Source organism: Balaenoptera physalus, assembly GCF_965194825.1.
Source record: "Balaenoptera physalus genome assembly, chromosome: 5".
NCBI classification, from domain to species: Eukaryota; Metazoa; Chordata; class Mammalia; order Artiodactyla; family Balaenopteridae; genus Balaenoptera; species Balaenoptera physalus.
This window is the reverse complement of record NC_138884.1, coordinates 61457202-61483562: the sequence shown is the minus strand read 5'-3', so window position 1 is coordinate 61483562 and position 26361 is coordinate 61457202. Positions and strand designations below refer to the sequence as shown.

At 37.8% G+C, this 26361-nt stretch overlaps 1 protein-coding gene and 1 long non-coding RNA gene across 6 annotated transcripts in view; one reads left to right on the top strand and one right to left on the bottom strand.

Annotated features, from left to right (window-relative positions):
* The window catches only part of LOC309661903, a 1098809-nt gene that overhangs the window by 245433 nt on the left and 827015 nt on the right, over positions 1–26361 (top strand). The window lies entirely within an intron of this gene.
* The window catches only part of ADAMTS3 (ADAM metallopeptidase with thrombospondin type 1 motif 3), a 283209-nt gene that overhangs the window by 46556 nt on the left and 210292 nt on the right, over positions 1–26361 (bottom strand). For all 5 annotated transcript variants that reach the window (XM_082463723.1, XM_082463727.1, XM_082463726.1 and 2 more), the window contains exon 5: positions 22468–22667. In XM_082463723.1, coding sequence (XP_082319849.1) covers positions 22468–22667 — 200 coding nt within the window. The remainder of the gene's footprint in view (positions 1–22467; positions 22668–26361) is intronic.

Below are 26361 nucleotides of genomic sequence, written 5' to 3'. Positions count from 1 at the left end.
TGCGGAGGACAAAGCAGAGAGACTCCCGCATGGAGGATCGGTGCCGGCCAGCACTCACCAGCCCGAGAGGCTTGTCTGCTCACCCGCCGGGGCGGGTGGGGGCTGGGAGCTGAGGCTCAGGCTTCGGTTGGATCCCAGGGAGAGGACTGGGGTTGGTGGTGTGAACACAGCCTGAAGGGGTTAGCGCACCACAGCTAGCCGGGAGGGAGTCCGGGAAAAAGTCTGGAGCTGCCGAAGAGGCAAGAGACTTTTTCTTGCCTCTTTGTTTCCTGGTGCGCGAGGAGAGGGGATTCAGAGCGCCGCTTAAAGGAGCTCCAGAGACGGGCGCGAGCCGCGGCTATCAGCGCGGACCCCAGAGACGGGCATGAGACGCTAAGGCTGCTGCTGCCGCCACCAAGAAGCCGGTGCGCAAGCACAGGTCACTCTCCACACCGCCCCTCCCGGGAGCCTGTGCAGCCCGCCACTGCCAGCGTCCTGTGATCCAGGGACAACTTACCCAGGAGAACACATGGCGCACCTCATGCTGGTGCAACGTCACGCCGGCCTCTGCTGCCGCAGGCTCGCCCCGCACCCGTACCCCTCCCTCCCCCCGGCCTGAGTGAGCCAGAGCCCCCGAAGCAGCTGCTCCTTTAACCCCGTCCTGTCTGAGCGAAGAACAGACGCCCTCAGGCGACCTACACACAGAGGCGGGGCCAAATCCAAAACTGAACCCCGGGAGCTGTGCGCACAAAAAAGAGAAAAGGAAATCTCTCCCAGCAGCCTCAGAAGCAGCGGATTAAATCTCCACAATCAACTTGATGTACCTGCATCTGTGGAATACCTGAATAGACAACGAATCATCCCAAATTGAGGAGGTGGACTTTGGGAGCAATGATATATATATTTTTTCCCCTTTTTCTCTTTTTGTGAGTGTGTATGTGTGTGCTTCTTTGTGTGATTTTGCCTGTATAGCTTCGCTTTTACCATTTGTCCTAGGGTTCTGTCTGTCCTTTTTTTTTATTACTTAAACATTTTTTTTCTTAATAATTATTTTTTATTTTAATAACTTTATTTTATTTTACTTTATTTTATTTTATCTTATCTTCTTTCTTTCTTTCCTTTTTTTTTCTCCCTTTTATTCTGAGCCGTGTGGAGGACAAGCTCTTGGTGCTCCAGCCAGGCGTCAGGGCTGTGCCTCTGAGGTGGGAGAGCCAACTTCAGGACACTGGTCCACAAGAGACCTCCCAGCTCCACGTAATATCAAATGGCAAAAATCTCCCAGAGATCTCCATCTCAACACCAAGACCCAGCTCCACTCAACGACCAGCAAGCTACAGTGCTGAACACCCTATGCCAAACAACTAGCAAGACAGGAACAAAACCCCATCCATTAGCACAGAGGCTGCCTAAAATCATAATAAGGCCACAGACACCCCAAAACACACCACCAGAAGTGGACCTGCCAAACAGAAAGACAAGATCCAGCCTCATCCACCAGAACACAGGCACTAGTTCCCTCCACCAGGAAGCCTACACAACCCACTGAACCAACCTTAGCCACTGGGGACAGACACCAAAAACAACGGGAACTACGAACCTGCAGCCTGCAAAAAGGAGACCCCAAACACAGTAAGTTAAGCAAAATGAAAAGACAGAGAAACACACAGCAGATGAAGGAGAAAAGTAAAAACCCACCAGACCTAACAAATGAAGAGGAAACAGGCAGTCTACTTGAAAAAGAATTCAGAATAATGATAGTAAAGATGATCCAAAATCTTCGAAATAGAATGGAGAAAATACAAGAAACGTTTAAGAAGGACCTAGAAGAAGTAAAGAGCAAACAAACAGTGATGAACAACACAATAAATGAAATTGAAAATTCTCTAGAAGGGATCAATAGCAGAATAACTGAGGCAGAAGAACGGATAAGTGACCTGAAAGATAAAAGAGTGGAAATAACTACTGCAGAGCAGAATAAAGAAAAAAGAATGAAAAGAATTGAGGACAGTCTCAGAGAACTGTGGGACAACATTAAACAACAACATTCGAGTTATAGGGGTCCCAGAAGAAGAAGTGAAAAAGAAAGGGACTGAAAATATCTGAAGAGATTATAGTTGAAAACTTCCCTAATATGGGAAAGGAAATAGTTAATCAAGTGCAGGAAGCACAGAGAGTCCCATACAGGATAAATCCAAGGAGAAACGTGCCTAGATACATATTAATCAAACTATCAAAAATTAAATACAAAGAAAAAATATTAAAAGCAGCAAGGGAAAAACAACAAATAACACATAAGGGAATCCCCATAAGGTTAACAGCTGATCTTTCAGCAGAAACTCTGCAAGCCCGAAGGGAGTGGCAGGACATATTTAAAATGATGAAGGAGAAAAACCTACAACCAAGATTACTCTAACCAGCAAGGATTTCATTCAGATTCGATGGAGAAATTAAAACCTTTACAGACAAGCAAAAGCTAAGAGAATTCATCACCACCAAACCAGCTTTACAACAAATGCTAAAGGAACTTCTCTAGGCAGGAAACACAAGAGAAGGAAAAGACCTACAATAATAAACCCAAAACAATTAAGAAAATGGTAATAGTAACATACCTATTGATAATTACCTTAAATGTAAATGGATTAAATGCTCCAACCAAAAGACACAGTCTGGCTGAATGGACAAAAAAACAAGACCCGTATATATGTGCTGTCTACAAGAGACCCACTTCAGACCTAGGGACACATACAGACTGAAAGTGAGGGGATGGAAAAAGATATTTGATGCAAATGGAAATCAAAAGAAAGCTGGAGTAGCAATTCTCATATCAGACAAAATAGACTTTAAAATAAAGATTATTACAGGAGACAAAGAAGGACACTACATAATGATCAAGGGATCAATCCAGGAAGAAGAGATAACAATTGTAAATATTTATGCACCCAACATAGGAACACCTCAATACATAAGGCAAATGATAACAGCCATAAAAGGGGAAATAGACAGTAACACAATCATAGTAGGGGACTTTAACATCCTACTTTCACCAATGGACAGATCATCCAAAATGAAAATAAATAAGGAAACACAAGCTTTAAATTACACATTTAACAAGATGGACTTAATTGAATTTATAGGATATTCCATCCAAAAACAACAGAATACACTTTCTCCTCAAGTGCTCATAGAACATTCTCCAGGATAGATCATATCTTGGGTCACAAATCAAGCCTTGGTAAAATTAAGAAAATTGAAATCGTATCAAGTATCTTTTCCGACCACAATGCTACGAGAGTAGGTATCAGTTACAGGAAAAAATCTGTAAAAAATACTAAAACATGGAGGTTAAACAATACACTACTAAATAAACAAGAGATCACTGAAGAAATCAAAGAGGAAATCAAAAAATACCTAGAAAAAAATGACAATGAAAACACGATGACCCAAAACCTATGGGATGCAGCAAAAGCAGTTCGAAGAGGGAAGTTTATAGCAATATAATCCTACCTCAAGAAATAAGAAACATCTCAAATAAATAACCTAACCTTACACCTAAAGCAATTAGCAGAAGAAGAACAAAAAAACCCCAAAGTTAGCAGAAGGAAAGGAATCATAAAGATCAGATCAGAAATAAATGAAAAAGAAATGAAGGAAACAAGAGCAAAGATCAATAAAACTAAAAGCTAGCTCTCTGAGAAGATAAACAAAATTGATAAACCATTAGCCAGACTCATCAAGAAAAAGAGGGAGAAGACTCAAATCAACAGAATTAGAAATGAAAAAGGAGAAGTAACAACTGACACTACAGAAATACAAAGGATCATGAGAGATTACTACAAGCAACTATATGCCAATAAAATGGACAAGCTGGAAGAAATGGACACATTCTTAGAAAAGCACAACCTTCCGAGACTGAACCAGGAAGAAATAGAAAATATAAGCAGACCGATCACAAGCACTGAAATTGAGACTGTGATTAAAAATCTTCCAACAAACAAAAGCCCAGGACCAGATGGCTTCACAGGCGAATTCTATCAAACATTTAGAGAAGAGCTAACACCTATCCTTTTCAAACTCTTCCAAAATATAGCAGAGGGAGGAACACTCCCAAACTCATTCTACGAGGCCACCATCACTCTGATACCAAAAACAGACAAAAATGCCACAAAGAAAGAAAACTACAGGCCAATATCACTGATGAACATAGATGCAAAAAATCCTCAACAAAATACTAGCAAACAGAATCCAACAGCACATTAAAAGGATCAAACACCATGATCAAGTGGGGTTTATCCCAGGAATGCAAGGATTCATCAATATATGCAAATCAATCAACATGATACACCATTTAACAAATTCAAGGAGAAAAACCATATGATTATCTCAATAGATGCAGAGAAAGCTTTCGACAAAATTCAACACCCATTTGTGATAAAAAAACTTCCAGAAAGTAGGCATAGAGGGAACTTTCCTCAACATAATAAAGGCCATATATGACAAACCCACAGCCAACATCGTCCTCAATGGTGAAAAACTGAAACCATTTCCACTAAGACCAGGAACAAGACAAGGTTGCCCACTCCCACCACTATTATTCAACATAGTTTTGGAAGTTTGAGCCACAGCAATCACAGAAGAAAAAGAAATGAAAAGAATCCAAATTGGAAAAGAAGTAAAGCTGTCACTGTTTGCAGATGACATGATACTATACATAGAGAAACCTAAAGATGCTACCAGAAAACTACTAGAGCTAATCAATGAATTTGGTAAAGTAGCAGGATACAAAATTAATGCACAGAAATCTCTTGCATTCCTATACACTAATGAAGAAAAATATGAGAGTGAAATTAAGAAAACACTCCCGTTTACCATTGCAACAAAAAAAATAAAATATCTAGGAATTAACCTAGCTAAGGAGACAAAAGACCTGTATGCAGAAAATTATAAGACACTGATGAAAGAAATTAAAGATGATACAAATAGATGGAGAGATATACCATGTTTTTGGATTGGAAGAATCAATGTTGTGAAAATGACTCTACTACCCAAAGTGATGTACAGATTCAATGCAATCCCTATCAAACTACCAGTAGAATTTTTCACAGAACTAGAACAACAAATTTCACAATTTGTATGGAAACACAAAAGACCCCGAATAACAAAAGCAATCTTGAGAAAGAAAAACGGAGCTGGAGGAAGCAGGGTCCCCAACTTCAGACTATACTACAAAGCTACAGTAATCAAGACTGTATGGTACTGGCACAAAAACAGAAATATAGATCAATGGAACAGGATAGAAAACCCAGAGATAAACCCATGCACATATGGTCACCTTATGTTTGATAAAGGAGGCAAGAATATACAGTGGAGAAATGACAGCCTCTTCAATAAGTGGTGCTGGGAAAACTGGACAGCTACATGTAAAAGAATGAAATTAGAACACTCCCTAACACCATACACAAAAATAAACTCAAAATGGATTAAAGACCAAAATGTAAGACCAAACACCATCAAACTCTCGAAGGAAAACATAGGCAGAACACTCTATGACATACATCACAGCAAGATCCTTTTTGACCCACCTCCTAGAGAAATGGAGATAAAAACAAAAATAAAGAAATGTGACCTAATGAAACTTAAAAGCTTTTGCGCAGCAAAGGAAACCATAAACAAGACGAAAAGACAACCCTCAGAATGGTAGAAAATGTTTGCAAATGAAGCAACTGACAAAGGATTAATCTCCAAAATTTACAAGCAGCTCATGCAGCTCAAGATTAAAAAAACAAAAAACCCAATCCAAAAGTGGGCAGAAGACCTAAATAGACATTTCTCCAAAGAAGATATACAGATTGCCAACACACACATGAAAGAATGCTCAACATCATTAATCATTAGAGAAATGCAAATCAAAACTACAATGAGATATCATCTCACACCGGTCAGAATGGCCATCATCAAACAATCTGCAAACAATAAATGCTGGAGAGGATGTGGAGAAAAGGGAACCCTCTGCACTGCTGGTGGGAATGTAAATTGATACAGCCAGTATGGAGAACAGTATAGACGTTCCTTAAAAAACTAAAAATAGAACTACCATACGACCCAGCAATCCTACTACTGGGCATATACCCTGAGAAAACCATAGTTCAAAAAGAGTCATGTACCAAAATGTTCATTGCAGCTCTATTTACAATAACCAGGACATGGAAGCAACTGAAGTGTCCATCAACAGATGAATGGATAAAGAAGATGTGGCACATATATACAATGGAATATTACTCTGCCATAAAAAGGAAAAAAACTGAGTTATTTTTATTGAGATGGATGGACCTAGAGACTGTCATACAGAGTGAACTAAGTCAGAAAGAGGAAAACAAATACTGTATGCTAACACATATATACAGAATCAAAAAAGAAAAAAAGAAAAAATGGAGAACTTAGGGGCAAGATGGGAATAAAGATGCAGACCTACTAGAGAATGGACTTGAGGATACGGGGAGGGGGAAGGGTAAGCTGGGACAAAGTGAGAGAGTGGCATGGACATATACACACTACCAAATGTAAAATAGATAGCTAGTGGGAAGCAGCCACATAGCACAGGGAGATCAGCTCGGTGCTTTGTGACCACCTAGAGGGGTGGTATAGGGAGGGTGCGAGGGAGGGAGATGCAAGAGGGAAGAGATATGGGGACATATGTATATGTATAACTGATTCACTTTGTTATAAAGCAGAAACTAACACACCATTGTAAAGCAATTATACTCCAATAAAGGTGTTTAAAAAAAAAGATTTAGATAAATAAAATAAATAAATCTAAAAAAAAAAAAAGTCAAAGGAACCTCTGAAGCAGCAACACTGTGTAAATATTATGTCATATTAATTCAACCTCTGATGAAGGGACTGTGTTCCAGAATAACAGGTACAGGATATTCCAGGGAAGGCGTACATGTTTATGTAAGGGGCAGCTGAACTGATGTGTGCTTACTCCAAAGTGTCTCTGTGACCTGGTGTGTTCCGTCCACATTGGAGACATTAAGACAGTTCGTTGAGGCAGGGAGGGGTAGTATAATCAATAAGGAGTTTGCAGGCAGATGAACTATGGTTTGTCCCCTAATTCTGGCACTTAGATACTATGTGTCTATGTTTATAGCACAGTGTCTAACAGAGTCTCTTCCTCCAAATCATTCGGATTCATCCAGAATTCTCTTTTTCAAACACAGACTAATCTTCTTTAAAACCGTTTTCATAAACCCTCGTCATTAGCAAGGTGAAATTCAAACTCCTTAGGATGGCACCTACATTTTTCTAAAGGTAGCCCCAGATGCTCTACCCAGCCTCATCTGCCATCTCCCCTAAATACTCTTCAGTTTCACCTACAGACACACCTCCAGTGGCTCCAAAGACATTATGAGCTACCACTTTTAGAATCCTTTTAAAATCTGTTTCCCATCTTCCAAAACCCATATTCTCTTTTTCTAGCTGGGAAATGCCAATTCAGTCTTTAAAGTCCAACGCAGGTGGCACATCCTCTATGAAGATTTCACTTGCCAATGGCATTATTTGCCAAACCACATCCCCTTCTTTTCAATTAATGTTTACACAGTACTTTGTGGCTGAATCTTTTAAAGAAACTATCACTTTTAATTATTATTTCTTGATTTGTTTATTTCACTGCTAGAATTAGCTTCTTGTGAAAAGGAGCTAAATTTTATTAATTTTTGCCTCCCTAGAATCTAACAGGACTTGGCCTATGGGAAGGTATGTATGCTAGGTGAATAAATGTCTAGAGGACTGATGTGAATTCAATTGTAAAAAATGGGTTAAAGATAATTAAATAACCCAAAATAGAAAACTGCTGCATGATTTGCTCAAGTTGCCTGAACATGTATATTCCCCAGATAAATCTGCCTTGCACTCACATTCAGCATTTTCAGAAACACTAGTTAAGAAATTAAAAGCAGTGTAGAGACTGAATCATCACTAAGTAACCAATAACCACATTTATTTGCTAAGCCTTGAATAAGTCCATTAATGCTCTGTTAGGACTAGAGTACTTCCATGGAGTATAAATTTTCTTGTAAGAGTATTAAGTAGGGAAGCTTGCCACGTCCAGAAAACACATCTGTGAGTTACTAGTTCATTGTCTATCACAGATGGCCAATTTCAGTATATGAAAAAATTGAATTCTCTTTTAATTATCAATGAGTACTTGTAATTACAAGATTTTTTTTTCATACTGGGAGCCATCCTTTTAAATGAATTGTTTTCTTTTCTTTTGGTAAATCCTGAGATTAAGGCATTGACTCAATTCTCTGCAGGGCACAACAAACCCAGATCACTTCATAGATCTTAGCAAATGACAAGGATACCTGCCACAGCAAAGTGTTGGTGACAGGGAATATCTGGCACATTGAAAGAAAACAACCCACACCCTTAACTGCAGAATCTGCTTTATCACCCTGTTAGGGAGAATCTTAAACTAGATTGCCAGCTGGTTCAATTCAACCAGACAAGTAACTGAATTCTCAACTTCAATGACTTGAATGGTATTCTAACAAGACACAGGAATGAGTAAAGGAAAGACATCAGAGTTTTATTTGGCAATGGATATACAAAATGCCTCGATTTTGTAACAAGAGGCAGTGAATCTTAGGGAGGAAGAGCATTGGATTCTGAAGACAGAAAGATCTGTCCTGGCTCAAGTCTTGGCTGTGCCACCTATTAGCTGTCTGACTCTGGAAAGGTCACCTAAACTCTCTAAATCTCAATCTCTTAATTTACAAACTAGGACTGAAAATGAACATATTTCATAGTTGAAGAATTTTCTATAATTCTTGTGGAGTATTTAGCACAGGACCAGGCACAGAGCAAAGGCTAAAATTTAGTTGGTAGTAGTATAAGCCTCCATCCTTAACAACATTAAATCATTCTTTTGAATCTAGACCTGAAACTAGATAATTTCAAACATCTTCAAAGATTTCATCATTAACTTTGATTCCACACAATCTATTTTTTTTTTTCATAGACTACCCCATCTACATGAATGGCACCATCATCCAGCAGTATTCAAACCAGAAAAGTGTAAATCATGGTGGATTCCTCCCTTTCCTTCAGCCCCCGATTTGATCCACTGACAAATTCTATTGATTCTACTATCAATACTCCCTTATTATTGCAATCACCATTGTCCAGTAAACCATCTTCTCTTGCCTAGACGCCTACAGTTGATTTCTAATTGATCTGTCCGCATTGTCCCTAGATCACTGCCATCTATTCTTTACAACACAGAAAGAGGCTTTCCATGAATTTGCTTAAAATTGAATTCAATCTCCTCCCATGACCTGAAAGGTGCTTGCCCTCTTCTTCAAGCTGCACCTGACTCCTTGTACACTGGACTCAAGCCACAGTGGCCTTCTTTTCGTAACTAAAACACTTGTCCTTGTTCAATGACTGGCTCTTTCTTTCATTTTAAATCTCAATTTAACCATCATTTCTTGGGAGAAGGCTTTCTTGACCATCTTGTCTATGTATAATCCCTATCACCCGTTAGCCCTGTTATTCCCTTTCCAAGCAAACTGTTCCTTCCCTGCATAGCTCTTATCACAATCTTTGATGTGTTTATTTGATTTCCCCACCAATCTGTAATCTGAATATGTGTTCTGTCTTTTGTGTTCCCAACTAAATGCTTGGTATACAGCATTAAAATATTTGTTAAAATACTAAACCAGTTAAAATTTTATTGGATGTGGCAATGTGGCAGACAGTGTTTTAGATGTTGTAAATGTGAAGCTTAATAATGTGTAGTAACTGCACCCAAGGAGCAAACAACCTATCAGAGAGCTGCTGCCAGGGAATTCACACATTTTATAATAAGGAGGGGATGATTTGTTTAAGGTTCACAGGAGTTGATAGTTGATCCTGATCTTGATAAATGAAATATTACCAGAAAAGAAAAATGGGGATGCAGGGGGAGGAAGGAACAATGGGAAGAAGTTATTTTGGAGAGACCAAAGAACAAAGGCATGAAGGTGGATTTTAATTGCCAGGATATCTATTACCCATTGCCTTGGTTCTGAACACAAAAGAAATTGTGAAAAGATGAGGTCTTATGAAGCCAATATATCTTATTTCTTCTGACGAACAATAACCGCTGTAACCGAAACAGTATAGAATACGTGTGCTGTTATTTCGTCATCTACAAAGTGAAGGGATTATAATAATATGCTTTTTATGGTTCTTCCAAATGGGAAATCCCATGATTCTTGGTTTTTCTTTTATATTATAAGCTTCTTGAGGGCAGGGATCATTGTACTGATGGTTCAATAAATGTTTAATGAATAGATTCACTTTTACACAAATTATATTCATGTGATATTTTGCCCAGTAGTCCCAATATATGTGGATTTCAAATTCTGATGCCAATTTATTAACAACCGTGAAAACCAACACAGGATCTACTTTTTGGATTGCTTTTGGAAGCAAGTTAGGTGGGTTAAATTTTAGTCAATCTTGGAATCTTAATACTTCTCTAACCTTTCCTTTATCCTATCATAAATGGATATATTAAAAAGGAAAGCATTGCAAGAGACAAAGAAAGGATAACAATAAGATAGTGATGCCTTCAACCTTCATCACCAAAATGTGTAAAAGTGAATATGTAAACAAAGAAAAGTGCCAATGATTCCCAGAGTCAAGACAAATGATGGTAAATACTAGTTAGGTGTTGTAGTGGCTGAGAGAAATTCTAGCTTCCAAAAGGATTAGAATAGATGGAACATATGTCTTTTATGTCCTTTTAATTGACTTTCACTCAATAATTTGGTAAAAAACTAACCAGTTCCAGCAACAACGACAGTAAAATGGCATGATCCTCTAGCACCAGCTTGTATTTCCTTCAAATCAAACTAACATTTAGAAGAGCAGTCTTCATTTCATCACCTTTACCAAACTCTGTGCTTCATGGTCTTAACCTGCCAAGAATTTCTTTATATTCTCCAAATGTCTTAAACATAGTAAATATCCACCTACTATTGGCTCAATAACTAGTTTTTAAACAGAACTAAACAAAGAGGAGAAACCTCTCTGTGAAGTTCTATAATTGCTATCTATCTCACTTCATTTTCTTATTTTGCATTAATTTCCTTCATGCAACCTATATGTAGCCAAATTCAAGTATATACCATGCATCTTTTTGGAGCTTTGAATATTCAACTGTCTTCTCTGTCTGGAATTCTCTCTCATTCATCTTCAAAGACCTAACTTCTAACTAACATTCAAGGCCTAGTTCAAGCATACTTCTTCCTCATATCCTTCCTCATTCCTGTACTTCAAAGACATCTCTAATATTCTTCCTCCATAGCACAGAATCTATACTTGCTTTCAATCAATTAGCACTTTCTAGATTGCTTTATACATACTAATTTACAAACCTAATTTCCCCTAGTAAAGTGCATCCCCAAGGGGGAAAAGCGTCTCTATCATATTAGGTTTCTGGTTTGAATAACTGGGTGCCTAAGAGAGTCATTTACCGAGAAAAGGAAGGACAGACAGTCAAGACTCAATTTGTTTGCTCTCAACTCTGAAGGTATCTGGAAGAAAACTATGCTGAAACAAAAAAATATAATTTTTAATAAAACTTCATCAAACTGGTACACTTAAAATACATATTGTATGTCACTTATGCTTTAATGAAAGTTGATGTTTAAGAGTAATGGTTTTCAATATTTCAATATTGATTTTATTTACTATTATATCACATATTCAGTGCATATTTTCTCATGTTGTGGTTAGCAAAAATACACAAATCACTCTCTCTGACAACCTATCTCTACCCATAATTGAAGTCTCCCAAAAATATCATTTTATATTATGAACTTTAAGAGTTAAAAACACAGTAAATGAAACAAGGGAAAAATCAAATAAGGGGTTCTTTTAATGCATTTAATTTTATCTTTAATTTCATTCTGAAATAATTTCAGACTTACAAAAAAGGGTGAAAATAGAGAACAAAGAATTTCCACATACCCTTCACCCAGGTTCTTCAAATGCTAACATTTATCAAAATCACAGTATACAGTACAAATCTAGAAAATTAATATTAATATGATACAATTAACTAATCTAACGACCCACTTAAAATTTTCTCAATCGTCCCACTAATATCCTTTATTTGGTCCATGATCCAATCTATGATATTCGGTTGCCATATCTTCTTAGTCTTCCTGAATCTGGGACAGTTCCTCAGTTTTTCTTTCATGGTCCTGAGAGTTTTGAAGAGTACTGGTCAGTTATTTTGTAGAATGCCCCTCAATTTGAGTTATTCTGATGGCTCCTCATGATTAAATTCAGTTATGAGCTATAATAGCACAGAAGTGATATTGTGCCCTCTAGAGCACAGGATGTTAATGTGACTCATTAGGGGTAAGATTAACTTTGACCCTGTGGTTAAGATGCTGTCTGCCAGGTTTCACAAATGTAAAGTTACTCCTTTTCCCTTTGTGATTAATAAGTCCTTTGTGAGGAGATACTTTGAGACTATGTATATATCCGATTTCTCATTATATTTTCATCCACTAATTTTGTCATTCGTTGATGGTACTTTCCTGCAAAAATTATTACTGTAATGTTTGGCAATTAGCAATTTTTAAAATTTCTATCATTTCTGCTACATTTATTAGCTGGAATTCTACTATAGGGAAGAAATGTCCCCCATTTACTTAGTCAATTATTATATTATATTATATTAGGCAATAATTTACATAGTCATTTATTTACATCAGTATTAACTCACAAGAATTTCTTGTGTGTATATGCCCAGCAGTGGGATTGCTGGGTCACATGGTAGTTCTATTTTTAGTTTTTTACGGAACCTCCATACTGTTCCCCATAGTAGCTGTATCAATTTACATCTCCACCAACAGTGCAAGAGGGTTCCCTTTTCTCCACACCCTCTCCAGCATTTACTGTTTGCAGATTTTGTGATGATGGCCATTCTGACTGGTGTTAAGGTGATACCTCATTGTAGTTTTGATTTGCATTTCTCTAATAATGAGTGATGTTGAGCATTTTTTCTTGTGTCTGTTGGCCATCTGTATGTCTTCTTTGGAGAAATGTCTATTTAGGGCTTCTGCCCATTTTTGGATTGGGTTGTTTGTTTTTTTGATATTGAGCTACATGAGCTGTTTGTATACTTTGGAGATTAATCCTTTGTCCATTGCTTCATTTGCAAATATTTTCTCCCATTATGAGGGCTGTCTTTTCATCTTCTTTATGGTTTCCTTTGCTGTGCAAAAGCTTTTAAGTTTAGTTAGGTTCCATTTGTTTATTTTTGTTTTTATTCTCATTATTCTAGGAGGTGTGTCAAAAAAGATCTTGCTGTGATTTATGTCAAAGAGTGTTCTGCCTATGTTTTCCTCTAAGAATTTTATAGTGTCTGGCCTTACATTTAGAGAAAACCATAATTCAAAAAGACACATGGACCCAATGTTCATTGCAGCACTGTTTACAATAGCCAGGACATGGAAACAACCTAAATGTCCATCAACAGAGGAATGGATAAAAGAAGATGTGGTACATATATACAATGGAATATCACTCAGCCATAAAAAGTAATGAAATTGGGTCATTTGTAGAGACGTGGATGGACCTAGAGTCTGTCATACAGAGTGAAGTAAGTCAGAAAGAGAAAAAGAAATATCGTATATTAATGCATATATGTGGAATCTGAAAAAATTGGTATAGACGATCTTATTTACAAAGCAGAAAGAGAGACACGGACATAGAGAACAAATGTATGGATACCAAGGGGGAAAGGGGTGGTGGTGGGATGAATTGGGAGATTGGGATTGACATATATACACTACTGATACTATGTGTAAAATAGATAACTAATGGTAACCTACTGTATAGCACAGGGAATTCTACTCAATGCTCTGTGGTGACCTAAATGGGAAAGAAATCCAAAAATGAGGGGATATATGTATACATATAGCTGATTCACTTTGCTGTACAATAGGAACTAATGCAACATTGTAAAGTAACTATACCACAAAAAAATTTAAAATATAGAGACTCTTTTGTTGTATGTATTATAATTCATTATTATCATTTTTTTTTTTTTTGCTCATATTATCTCAGATTTGGCAATTGGAAGCTACTTTAATTTGGGTCTACAACAGGGTTCTTAACCTAGATGAGTTTCAAGTGGGCTTTGTTTTTCTTAAATGGTAAGTGCTATTTTCCCCTTAAGTACAATTTTCATGGTTTGCCTCAAATTCATAAATAAATCCAAGACTCTAAAAAAATTCAAAACCATTGTTCTTAGCTACTAATACATACATTATGACTGCTGTATTATTTTGATTAGTTGGAGTTTTGAGGTTTGAGGTGATGATTATGGACCAGGTCAGAAAATTAAGAAAAGAGTAAAAGTCAGCAGTATTTTCTTCATTCCTGCAAGTCACTATGATGTTACACAGTAGTTACCATTATAGCCTACTTTTTTGAGTGGCCCATCTGAAGCATTAATGAGTACATATGTCTTCAATTCTCATCACAAAGTGTCCTTCGAATATATTTTTGAAAACTGTGTACTAATGACTATTAACATAAATGTTGAAGTGACGTGGAATTAAAATGGGAGCCAGACAATATGGTTTATGACCTTGTTGCTGGATCACGACATTTCAATGGTATAACTGCTATTAATTGTCTGTTTGTTCAACGATTAAAGTCTCACGTGATCTGAGTTCAGACTGGAAAAAAAAAAAAAAATGGGAGCCAGAGACAAAACCAGTCTGGCCCTGCAACTAGGTACCTGACACTAGGTAAGTAACCTAACAATTATCCTCATTCTCCATGATCTTCAAAAAGGAAATGTTAGAGAGGATCACCTCTATTGTTTCCTCCTGAGTTCTAAAGTGTGATTCTATGCTAGGACATATCAATGGTAACTTTTACCTAAAGGACCTCTGGCAGAGAGAACAAATGGCTGAAAAGACAAACACATTAGAAAACAGACTTTTATTATAGTAAATCACACTAAACTGATTTCTTAGAAGGAGCTTCATGAATCTTGCTTGAGTTATAGGACATTAGACTTCAGTGATGAAAAATTTATATGATAGAATTAGTCTTTGAAATTCTACTTTCTTTTGTTCTTGATCATTAAATAGCCTTCCACCTCGCCTTTTATGATTGTAAGTCAAGACCATTTTAAAACTTTTTAGGGCATTTCCTCCTTTTACCTTCAGAATATTGCCACGAACCATTCTTTTCCATCATATACTAGAAAGAAGACATGGTACCTATTCCTTTCATTTCACTGGTTTTCCTCTCAGCAAGGTTTATGTTTTCCCCTGCAGCAGTTAAGACATATCCCATAGAAAAGAAATAGTATAAGGGCATAAAGCCCTTGAGTTAGTAATTAACAAGTCAAAAGACTTTAAAAAGAAAACTATATTCAGCTTGAGAAAAAGTTCTTACCAGCCTAGAATACTCAGAGTTCAGTAAGCTGAGCTTCACGGTAGCTCAGATAACAAATTTCTGCCAACAGTATTTGGCTATCAAGATACAAAGAAAAACAAAATTTGGGGGAAATTTCCAGGATAGTCTAATTACTTACATTTGTCATTCTAAGGAATTTCATTTCTATTTCTTTATTGTCAAAGATTTCCCCCCCATTCTCTCCTCTCAGTTCTTGTCGTTTATTGTCCTACTGTGATTTTTAACTAGGGGTGTTCATCAAAATTACCCATTATGCTTGAAAAACAATTACTCTTAAGTCTGTATCCCAAACACTCCTGATTTGGTAGCTTTTTCTTGATTCTGCAGCTTTTTTCTTACAGTTCATGATTCATCAGACCGGACCACTGTTTCTCCAGTTTTTTGCCTGGTTCTCTTCCTCACAGAATGCCTATATCTCTGCCTACATGATATGTCAGAGATGCTTTCCCTAACTTCCTATTCAAAATAGTCCCTCCTTCTCTCTCCTCAACAATATCCCTTTACTCTTATCTATATTTCTTCTTGGCAGTTATTACTACCAAATATTACACATTTATTTCTTCTTTTGACTATTACTTGTCTCCTAGTCCAAGCACCAAGAGGGCAGATAATTTCTATTGTGTTCATTGGGATATTTATACCCTACGTCTAAGGTAGGCCTTGCCCATAGTAGGCAATGGATCAACATTTGTAGAAGGAGATATGCTCCACAGCTGAGAACCACTTTCCCAGCAAGTCAGCAATGTTACAAAATAGTAAAACGAAAATCTCTCAGTATAACAAGATACGACACGAGTTCCTAAAAAAGACTTACTATATATCACATATCTTTTATTTGAAATATAAAAAGCTTCTCAAGAGTTTAAGAATGGGCGTTAGTCATGCTCTTTTAAAATATATTCATATCTGTTTACTTTTTCTTTATAGATGAGTCTGGGAGAAATTTCGAGATCTACAAAAAGGAAGAGTTAAAAATAAAAGGAGATGCAAGGCAACGGACAATTCTCGCCTTCACTGATTCATTCACAAAGGAGCTGCGGGATGGGTGGAGGGCATCTCTCCGCTCTTAAGGAGTCACATCAAAATCATCTGGGGCCTGTTCAGACTTGTTCACCTGACCCTTGAGCCCCCAGAGAAAAGTGCTAATTTAGTGAGCTGTCTTTCCAGTGTCCAAATCCCCAGATTCGCACAACAAATCACCTATGGAACTTTACCACATTCATACGCGCAGTCACCACTATCACTAGGCAATATGGCCCTAAAACAAAACATATTTGTGTCAAAGAGGTGGCAAGTAGTATGGCTAATCTAAAACAGCAGATAAACCAAAGCTATTCAATATTACTCGTGACATATAATATATTGTGTTTTAAGTGCTTTCCTTGGTTACGCTTAAACTATGATTAATCTGAGTTAAAATTAAATATAACGAATTTTCTAAACAAGTTTCACCTCCCAATAACCCTACCTCCTCCTCCTTCTACCTTGTTAAAGCAGAGGCAATCATTTATTCTCTCACAGTTTCCATGGGTCAGGAATTTGGAAGCAAAACTTGTCTGGGTGATTCTAGCTTGGTTTTTCTCATGAAGTCAAAGTCAGATGTCAGCTGGGGCTGTTCAACTGAAGGCTTGACTGGGGTCCAAAGATATAAGGATTCCACTTTTGTTTTTCATTTTATTATCTTTTAAAGCCACTTTACTGAGGTATGATTGACATGTAAAAACTGTACATATTTTATGTATATAACTCAATGAGTTTGGGAATAAATACACACCCACGAAACGAACATCACCATCAAGACCGTAGACATATCCATCACCTCTCAAAGTTTCCTCCTGCTCCTTTATTATTAATTAATTTTTTTGTGGTAAGAACACCTAACATAGTATCTACCCTCCTAGAAAATTATAAGTGTACAATATAGTACTGTAAGCTATAGGCACTATGCTACATAGTAGATCTCCAGAACTTGTTTTGTGTAATTGAAACTTTGTACTCTGTGACCATCTTCTCCTCATTTTCCTACTCCCTCTGCTCCCTGGCAATTATCATTCTAGTCTCTGCTTCTATAAATTTGAATATTTTAGATTCCACATATAACTGAGATTATGCAGCATTTGTCTTTTTGTGTCTGGCTTATTTCATTTAGCATAATGGCCTCCAATTCCATCCATGTTGTTGCCAGTAGCAGGATTTTCTTCTCTTTAAGGCGGAATAATATTCCATTTTGTGTATAAACCTCATTTTCTTTATTCATTCATCCATGGATTGACAATTAGGTTGTTTTCATATCTTGGATTTCACCTTTAAGGTGGCTTACCTGTACAGATGGCAAAGTGATGCTGGCTATTGGCCAGAGGTATCAGTTTTTCTTCACATGAGCCTCTCCACAGAGATGCTTGAGTGTTCTCACAGCATGGCAGCTGCTTTCCCCCAAGACCTATTTCTGCCCTAAACACTGGGGTAGAGTTTTTTTCTTCTACCCTTCCCCTAGACGCAACGGGTCTTTGTCTATTCCCTGGACACAACAGGCTTTGTTGCACCTCCTCCAGCAGTGTAAGACTCTTACTTTTTGGAGAAAATGGTCCCAGGAAGGGAGCAAGGCTTTGTGGCTGCCCCCCTCTCCAGGTTATTCTTGACAATGAAACCAGCTCAGTGAGGTCTGCATCCCTTTCTCTCCAGATTCTGATCCAGGCTCATCAGTGGCAAAAGGGAACAGGGTTCATGAGATTGGGGGCTGAGATGGGGCTCCATCCCAGGCTCCATCCATCACCCTGAGCAAATCCCTTGGTGTTTTCTGCTCTGAGAGTCTGGGAAAATCAGGGGCATCAAATGGCGGTGGGAGGCTGTGCTCCTTGTTTAGATCTCCCACAACAGTTGAGCTAATGTCAACTGGCCATCTGCTAAGCACCTTCTCAGTTCTAGACATGCTATGTTCACACTCTCCTTTCTTCTTTTGAACTCTCCTGTGAGCACAGGACTGCTATCCCCATCTCACTGGTGAGGAAACTGAGGCATTGAGATGTTGCTATGTGTATCTACAAGGCCTCTCACCTTGGGCAGGCTTAGACCCAAGATTGTCTTGCCTTTCCTCTATAGTCTGCCGCCTCCTACACATTTACAGGTGTTTAAAATAAAGGATGCAGCTCAGGAACAGCCAAATGGAAGAGATGCATAAGGCAAGGTCTTGGGGGAGGGGTACGGAGCTTCCATGCTCTTTCCAGGCTTTCACCCTCCCAGCACTGTGATGTGTTCACCAACACAGAAGCTCCACCCTGTCTTCTTCTGATGGTTACCATCGCCACATTATCATTATCTGAGACTCTTTTACAAACTTCAAATAATTTTAAAAATTTACCTCAATTTTATTGACATTTTAAAGCCTCTGTTTCCTCTAGAAAAAAAGGTAATAATAATTCCCATCTTGCAATATACTTGAAAAAAATATAGACACCCAATAAATGCTAATTTACTTCCTAAACACTGCTTTCATTATATTGTTAGGCTGATTAAAGCCTTCATTTGTCATTTATATCCTCTTATTTCAAGTCCAAAGTTTCTGTCTCTCAAGATTGTTCACAATCTACCTCTATGTTATTTACACTCATTTGTTCATTTATCCATTCTTTCACTAAACATATGTTTAACATTTAATAATTTAAGAACCCTTTTCAAGATAAGAAAGTATGAAATAAAATACGAGCATCCCTTTGAAAAGGAGTTCAGTTTAAATTAAAGAGACAACCATGAAGCAAATCACTGGGACCTCAAAGTACTCCCTTGGTTCAGGAACTATGCGGTAAATATCACCTGGGTTTTGATATGGAGACTATATTTGACTACCAGGTAAACTAAAAGAAGAGCGTATTTGCTGACTAGTTAACTAATGTAAAGGTACCAAATGAGACTAACGGAAACTGTGCTTTTCCTCTACCATAGGGACATGTTTCTCCCCATATCAATGCAAGGAAATACACTTTTTGCTGTCAATTTTCTTCTACAGTTTCTGTCTGAACCTATGTGGCATGTAAAGAAAGCCTCTGTGTTTGTGTAGGGCTTGAGTTTGGTGAGCCATGATTTTAGATAACCATGGGAAGTCATAAAATGGCTAGCGTAGGAGTTAATAATTATTCCAACATCGTTACGGAAAAAACCCAATTTTCTTGGCTTCAAATTTCCACGAGGTAGTTTCATTAGAATATCATTATTGGTTTTCTTCATGCCTCCAACTCTTATTTAATTGATCAATTTGAGATACGGCATGCTCATCTCAGTGTTGTAGATCTAACAGTCTACAGTAGGGCAATGGCGGGGGGGAGGGCGGGGAGGAAAGAAAGAGATTCAGTCTTCTATCTGTCATGCTTAAAGCTCTCTACCTGTCCTATAAAGGAAACCTGAAATTATCCAGTCAGATAGAGACGGGGGGTTGTGAGTAAGACTGTCTAATTTAGAACAAGGTTTCTAAACCTTAGCACTGTTGACGTTTTAGACTGGATAATTCATGTTCCTTTATTGTGCAGGGCTGCCCTTGTGTCGTACATGGTTTAGCAGCATCCCTGGCGTCTCCTACCAGTGGCAGTAGCATCCCTTCCCAGTTACGACAACCAAAAATGTCTCCAAACATTGCCAAATATCCCTGATGGAAGGGGCTGGGACAAAGTGCTCTCCGCTGAGAATCACTGATGTAGAATAAGAAAAATCTTTGTGGCTGTAAATTTAAGTCATGTGCAATTCAGCTCCTATAAATAATAAAACTATTTATTCTCCATCTGTCTGTTCACCATGTCTATCTTTCAGTTGGCTCTAAACTTGGGAAGGGAAGGGGGGACTGTTATTATTATCTCCTCAAGACCTCTACCTACATTAATTACTTCAGATGCAATGAACTTATTAAGTCTGAAAAATTATTTTCTCTTTTCCAGTTCCATTCTCTGATGCTCAATTAGCTTTAGAATAATTTCTCGTATTTGAGCCAGAGACTCAGCCTATTACTTAACCTATTTAATGGTATTAAAAACAAAAGTCTTTTTTCGATGGTTATAAAACCAAAACCGCAGCACTTTGGTTATTCCTTGACACCTAAGCTTACTGTCTGGTGAATATACTATATTCATTTCTACTTTCTTGTCAATGGAGTCTACCTAGAAAACCTTTACAATTCCATGTGCCCTTTAAAAAACTAAAGAAAACAAATGAAAAAAACCCCGAAAACAAAGCCCTAAAGACTCAATTTAACCTCCGGCTTCCTGATGAATTAGAGAATTAGTGAACATCTTGTAAAGTCTTTCAATTTTATGAATACAGAAACTAAACCCCAGGAAGGGATATGACTATCTAAGGTCACGAAGTCAACCAGGAACAGAGCTACAGGTAACGCCTCTGCCTCCTCTAAGTCCCAAGTTGATACTCTCAACACTTCACAACTTGATGACTGTTGCTCTCTCTAGAGTCTTGAAGAATTTATAATGCAGTGCCTCCCGATATAGCTTAACAATAGCATGCCTTTTATCGCTCAACCTTTGCATTTTTTTGCATCTTTTTTTATCCTTGACTAAATTATAAGTACTGTGAGGCCAAGGACCATATTGAGTCTCTGTTGCATTACTCCAAGAGCCTCCTGTAGGTCTGAGCACCCCTTAGGGTCTAGGTCTATCCTGATTGACTGCCTCTCTAGTGGTAGGAGAAAGTAGCCCAGGGGCACAATGCATAATACAAGTAAAAACAGCATCTCCACAGGAATTTGTTTTCTGTGTGATAATCAGTCTTCATAATGGGAATTAGTGCCAATGAACAAATAAAAATGTGTCTGAGTTTCTATACTCATTTTCCATTTCACAGAGACATGGTATATGTAGAATTTTACACATTGGCATCTCAATGAACAAAATATATTTTTAATATATTGGCTTCAGTATTAGGATGAATAAACTCATGATAAATAAAACTAATAATTTTTCTTCTATAGTATAATTGTTGGAAATCTAAGCATGGAAAAAAAGAAGGTAAAATACCCAAAGAATTACATTAAAAGTCAAAAGCTGAAAGAGAGAATAGGCTTAGGTACTAAACTTGCCAGATCAATATAATATGTATTTTATAATTCTAGAAAATAAAACATATAAAATAGAGTATACTACAATCTCAATTATCTTTTAGAAGTAGATGATTTATAGATTATTTCTCCTCAACTGCTCTCTGCCAGTTCACACAGAAAAAAAGAATACCAGTTTGAGGATACTGACTAAATTTCTTCTGGCCAAGACTAAGTCTAATAAAGAAGACATAAAGAACAAATTTAAAAAGAGTCCTTGGGGCTTCCCTGGTGGCGCAGTGGTTGAGAGTCTGCCTGCTAATGCAGGGGACACGGGTTCGAGCCCTGGTCTGGGAAGATCCCACATGCTGTGGAGCAACTAGGCCCGTGAGCCACAACTACTGAACCTGCGCGTCTGGAGCCTGTGCTCCGCAACAAGAGAGGCCGCGATAGTGAGAGGCCCGCGCACCGCAATGAAGAGTGGTCCCCGCTTGCCACAACTAGAGAAAGCCCTCGCACAGAAACGAAGACCCAACACAGCCAAAAATAAAATAAATAAATTAAAAATAATAATAATAATAAAATAAAATAAAAAGAGTCCTTTATAACTTCCAGGGCAGCACTGTGCCAAGAGCTGACTGGGCTTTACATATATTACCTTCAATTGTAATGTTGAAAAACATTACTCTATTCAAAAGCTCTAACAACAAGCATCCACACAGAGTTAGCAGGCCTAAATAATTCCTCATCATCCTGGGATGCAAAATGATGCTGGAAAGAACTATCTTGTATGTTAAATATGTAGATCAATATTTGAATTGAATGCAGTTATGGACACATTTTGGATGTGGGGCGCAGTCATGGGAGACCTCACAGAGGTTTCCAAAAGACTCTAGCAAAACAGGGGAAGTGAATTAAAAGATCAAAAAAAACCTCAAAAAGGAGTCACTACTCACAATGTTCATCAGGGTGAGGAGGTAGTTTTGGACGTGCTCTTTGCCATGGAAACGGACCACAGAGTCATCCACTCCCAGCAGCACCTCGATGTTGTAATCATTTTCTCCCGCGTGTCTGCGTCGCCTCATGGCTTCATTCAGCTGCTGGTCAACGCTGCTGTAAACAGTACCTAGATCATCAAGGCCTTCCAGATCCGATTCTATTAAGAAACAAAAGGAACCCAGGCATTTCAGTTTCCCCAATGGGCCTTCTGGTAACTTCTTACAAAAAAAGATCTTCTTGGGGGCCTATAATTATCATCCATAGTCACCAGGATGTAGCTTTTCAGTTTATTCCTTAAATAATGTGCACATGCATGTGTTCAGATAGACCTCCTATAAATTCAACACAGAACAGCAACACGGAGGGCAAAATAATATTACTGCATAGAAAGCAGTGCCACCAGCCAGACCGACTGTTCCAGGAGGAACAGAGTATTTAGTCTTCCTCCAGCTGTATCCTCAGGGCAGAGCCAAAGGGTGCAGAACATATGCGGGCTAAGTAGCTATTAAATAAACGGAGACTATAAATTTAAAGTTCACAGATTGATAAGTTTACAGTGGTTAAGTTACTTTAATTATGGAGTGTGGAATTTGTATCACATAAATCTAAATTGCTTCTTTTTCAAGTAGTCTTAACTTAAAAATCAAATTATAGCATGGCAACACAACAAATAGCATTTAGTGGTATGATTATCAGTGACCATATATTACTTTATTTCTTATGAGTGTGGTTTTCTAGTGAATGCCGCTAGGCAGACAGTATAGGTCTTCCACATTTGTACTGGCCATCTTCTGGATAGCAGGCCATTTCGATAGCTGTATATCTGAATCCGTGAGATACCAAAGTAAAAAATCAGTCAGAAAATTACCTATAACAGATGAATATAAAAGTATAAACTATTTTATGCTGTGGAAGGAATTTAATTATTTTTACTTTCCAAGCAGATATACATATACATAGATACACACAGAGAGATATACAGATATCTATGTACATACATATCTCTAGATCATCTATCTATCTATCTATCTATCTATCTATCTATCTATCTATCTACCTGCTTGCTATCTATCTACCTGCTATCTATCTATCTATCTGCTATTTATCTATCTACCTATCTATCTACCTATCTGTCTATCTATCTACCTGGAGAGAAAGAGAGTGAGAGGCATTCTCAGGTTCTAGTTATCTAGATTATCTAATTACCTAGATTCAGATTACCATAGTTTTCGTGAAGAAAATGCTTTGGTGAATTAAAAAATAAAATATGTTATTTGAATACTAAAATAAAAGATATTAATCAAAACTGCCAGTACAGAACTGAAAGAATATGCATTCCCATTTCAAATATATAAAACCTGGAAAGGATTTTATTTTACATACTGCCTTGATGACTAAAACAATCACATATCTAAAAACAAGTTTGACAGAACCAATTTTGACTCATGCTTTATATGGAGGCTTATTTAATGTTGTACTGAGGCCTGTAAGCCATTTGAAGCAGTGTCTGGCATTAATGAATAGGCATTTTCCTCTCCATCTTTGTGGTGTTAGTAAAGTTGCAGGGGAAAAAGCAGTGTCTCTTGGTCAAGAAGATTGATGACCAAGCCCTAGCCACATAGGACTAGAAGTAATAGAAGTACAGATCTCACTCATACCCTTTCCACTTTTAAAAAATATAGAGAAACACCAGCACCCTCCCCTACAAGTATGGGCACAGCCTCTGAATATGACTACTCAGGTTTGAAAGCTATACTGTAATTTACTTTGAGCCAAGCCCAAATGCTAGATCATTAACTGGGATTTTTCTGCTCATCAGGGAATCACATTGGCTCTACAATACGTAAATAACTCTCACCACCATCCACATCAAACAGAAAGCTTTCCTCAAAAGTTGTTTTTAAGAGCTGTAAACCCACACTGAGGGCAAGAGACTACACCTGCAAACAGCTTTACTATTCAACCTCAGTCCCTTCACACACTTGAGAATGTGAAAGGTTGTGATAGCTAGCGTACAAATAGGAAATTCATACATGAGCTCCCAGTTCTAAAAATGGCTCTTTTTGGCAGAACTGTCAGTGGCAGTATCCAATGGAAATATACTAGAAATGTCATCATGTCATTAAGTCTGATGCATGAATGAAGAAGGCTGAATACTTATTTCAGAAGGACAGTTCATCTTGCTCTAAGACACCTTTGGTTTGGCCTTTGCATCCCTTCTTAAATAGGTGGTTTTTTGGTAAGAGAATCTATTTTTTCATTGCATGAGGAACCTGAGAAGGAAGAAGGACGTCTTTTTCTTTCAACCATTGCTTTTATTCAATCAAGAATACTTCTTACATTTAGGTCTTTAATCCATTTTGAGTTTATTTTTGTGTATGGTGTTAGGGGGTGTTCTAAGTTCATTCTTTTACATGTAGCTGTCCAGTTTTCCCAGCACCACTTATTGAAGAGGCTGTCTTTTCTCCACTGTATATTCTTGCCTCCTTTATCAAAAACAAGGTGACCATACGTGCATGGGTTTATCTCTGGACTTTCTATCCTGTTCCATTGATCTATATTTCTGTTTCTGTGCCAGTTTCATACTGTCTTGATTACTGTAGCTTTGTAGTATAGTCTGAAGTCAGGGAGCCTGATTCCTCCAGCTCTGTTTTTCTTTCTCAAAATTGCTTTGGCTATTCAGGGTCTTTTGTGTTTCCATACAAATTGTGAAATTTTTTGTTCTAGTTCTGTGAAAAATGCCATTGGTAGTTCGATAGGGATTACACTGAATCTGTAGATTGCTTTGGGTAGTATAATCATTTTCACAATGTTGATTCTTCCAATCCAAGAACATAGTATATCTCTCCAAAGAAGATATACAGATTGCCAAAAAACACATGAAAGGATGCTCAACATCACTAATCATTAGAGAAATGCAAATCAAAACTACAATGAGTTATCACCTCACACCAGTCAGAATGGTCATCATCAAAAAATCTACAAACAGTAAATGCTGGAGAGGGTGTGAATAAAAGGGAACCCTCTTGCACTGTTGGTGGGAATGTAAATTGATATGCAGAACAGTGGAGAACTATCACTATGGAGAACAGTATGGAGATTCCTTAAAAAACTAAAAATAGAACTACCAGATGACCCAGCAATCCCACTACTGGGTATATACTCTGAGAAAACCATAATTCAAAAAGAGTCATGTACCACAATGCTCATTGCAGCTCTATTTACAATAGCCAGGACATGGAAGCAACCTAAGCATCCATTGACAGATGAATGGATAAAGAAGATGTGGCACATATATACAATGGAATATTACTCAGCCATAAAAAGAAATGAAATTGAGTTATTTGTTGTGAGGTGGATGGACCTAGAGTCTGTCATACAGAGTGAAGTAAGTCAGAAAGAGAAAAACAAATATGGTGTGCTAACACATATATATGGAATATAAAAAAAAAAAATTCTGAAGAACCTAGGGGCAGGACAGGAATAAAGATGTAGACGTAGAGAATGGACTTGAGGACACGGAGAGTGGGAAGGGTAAGCTGGCACGAAGGTAGAGAGTGGCACTGACATATATACACTACCAAATGTAAAATAGCTAGCTAGCAGGAAGCAGCCGCATAGCACAGGGAGATCAGCTCAGTGCTTTGTGACCACCTAGAGGGGTGGGATAGGGAGGGTGGGAGGGAGACGCAAGAGGGAGGAGATATGGGGATATATGTATATGTATAGCTGATTCACTTTGTTATACAGCAGAAACTAACACAACATTGTAAAGCAATTATACTCCAATAAAGATGTTTAAAAAAAAAAAAAGAATACTTCTGTCCCTATTTCCTCCTGTGCCATACAGT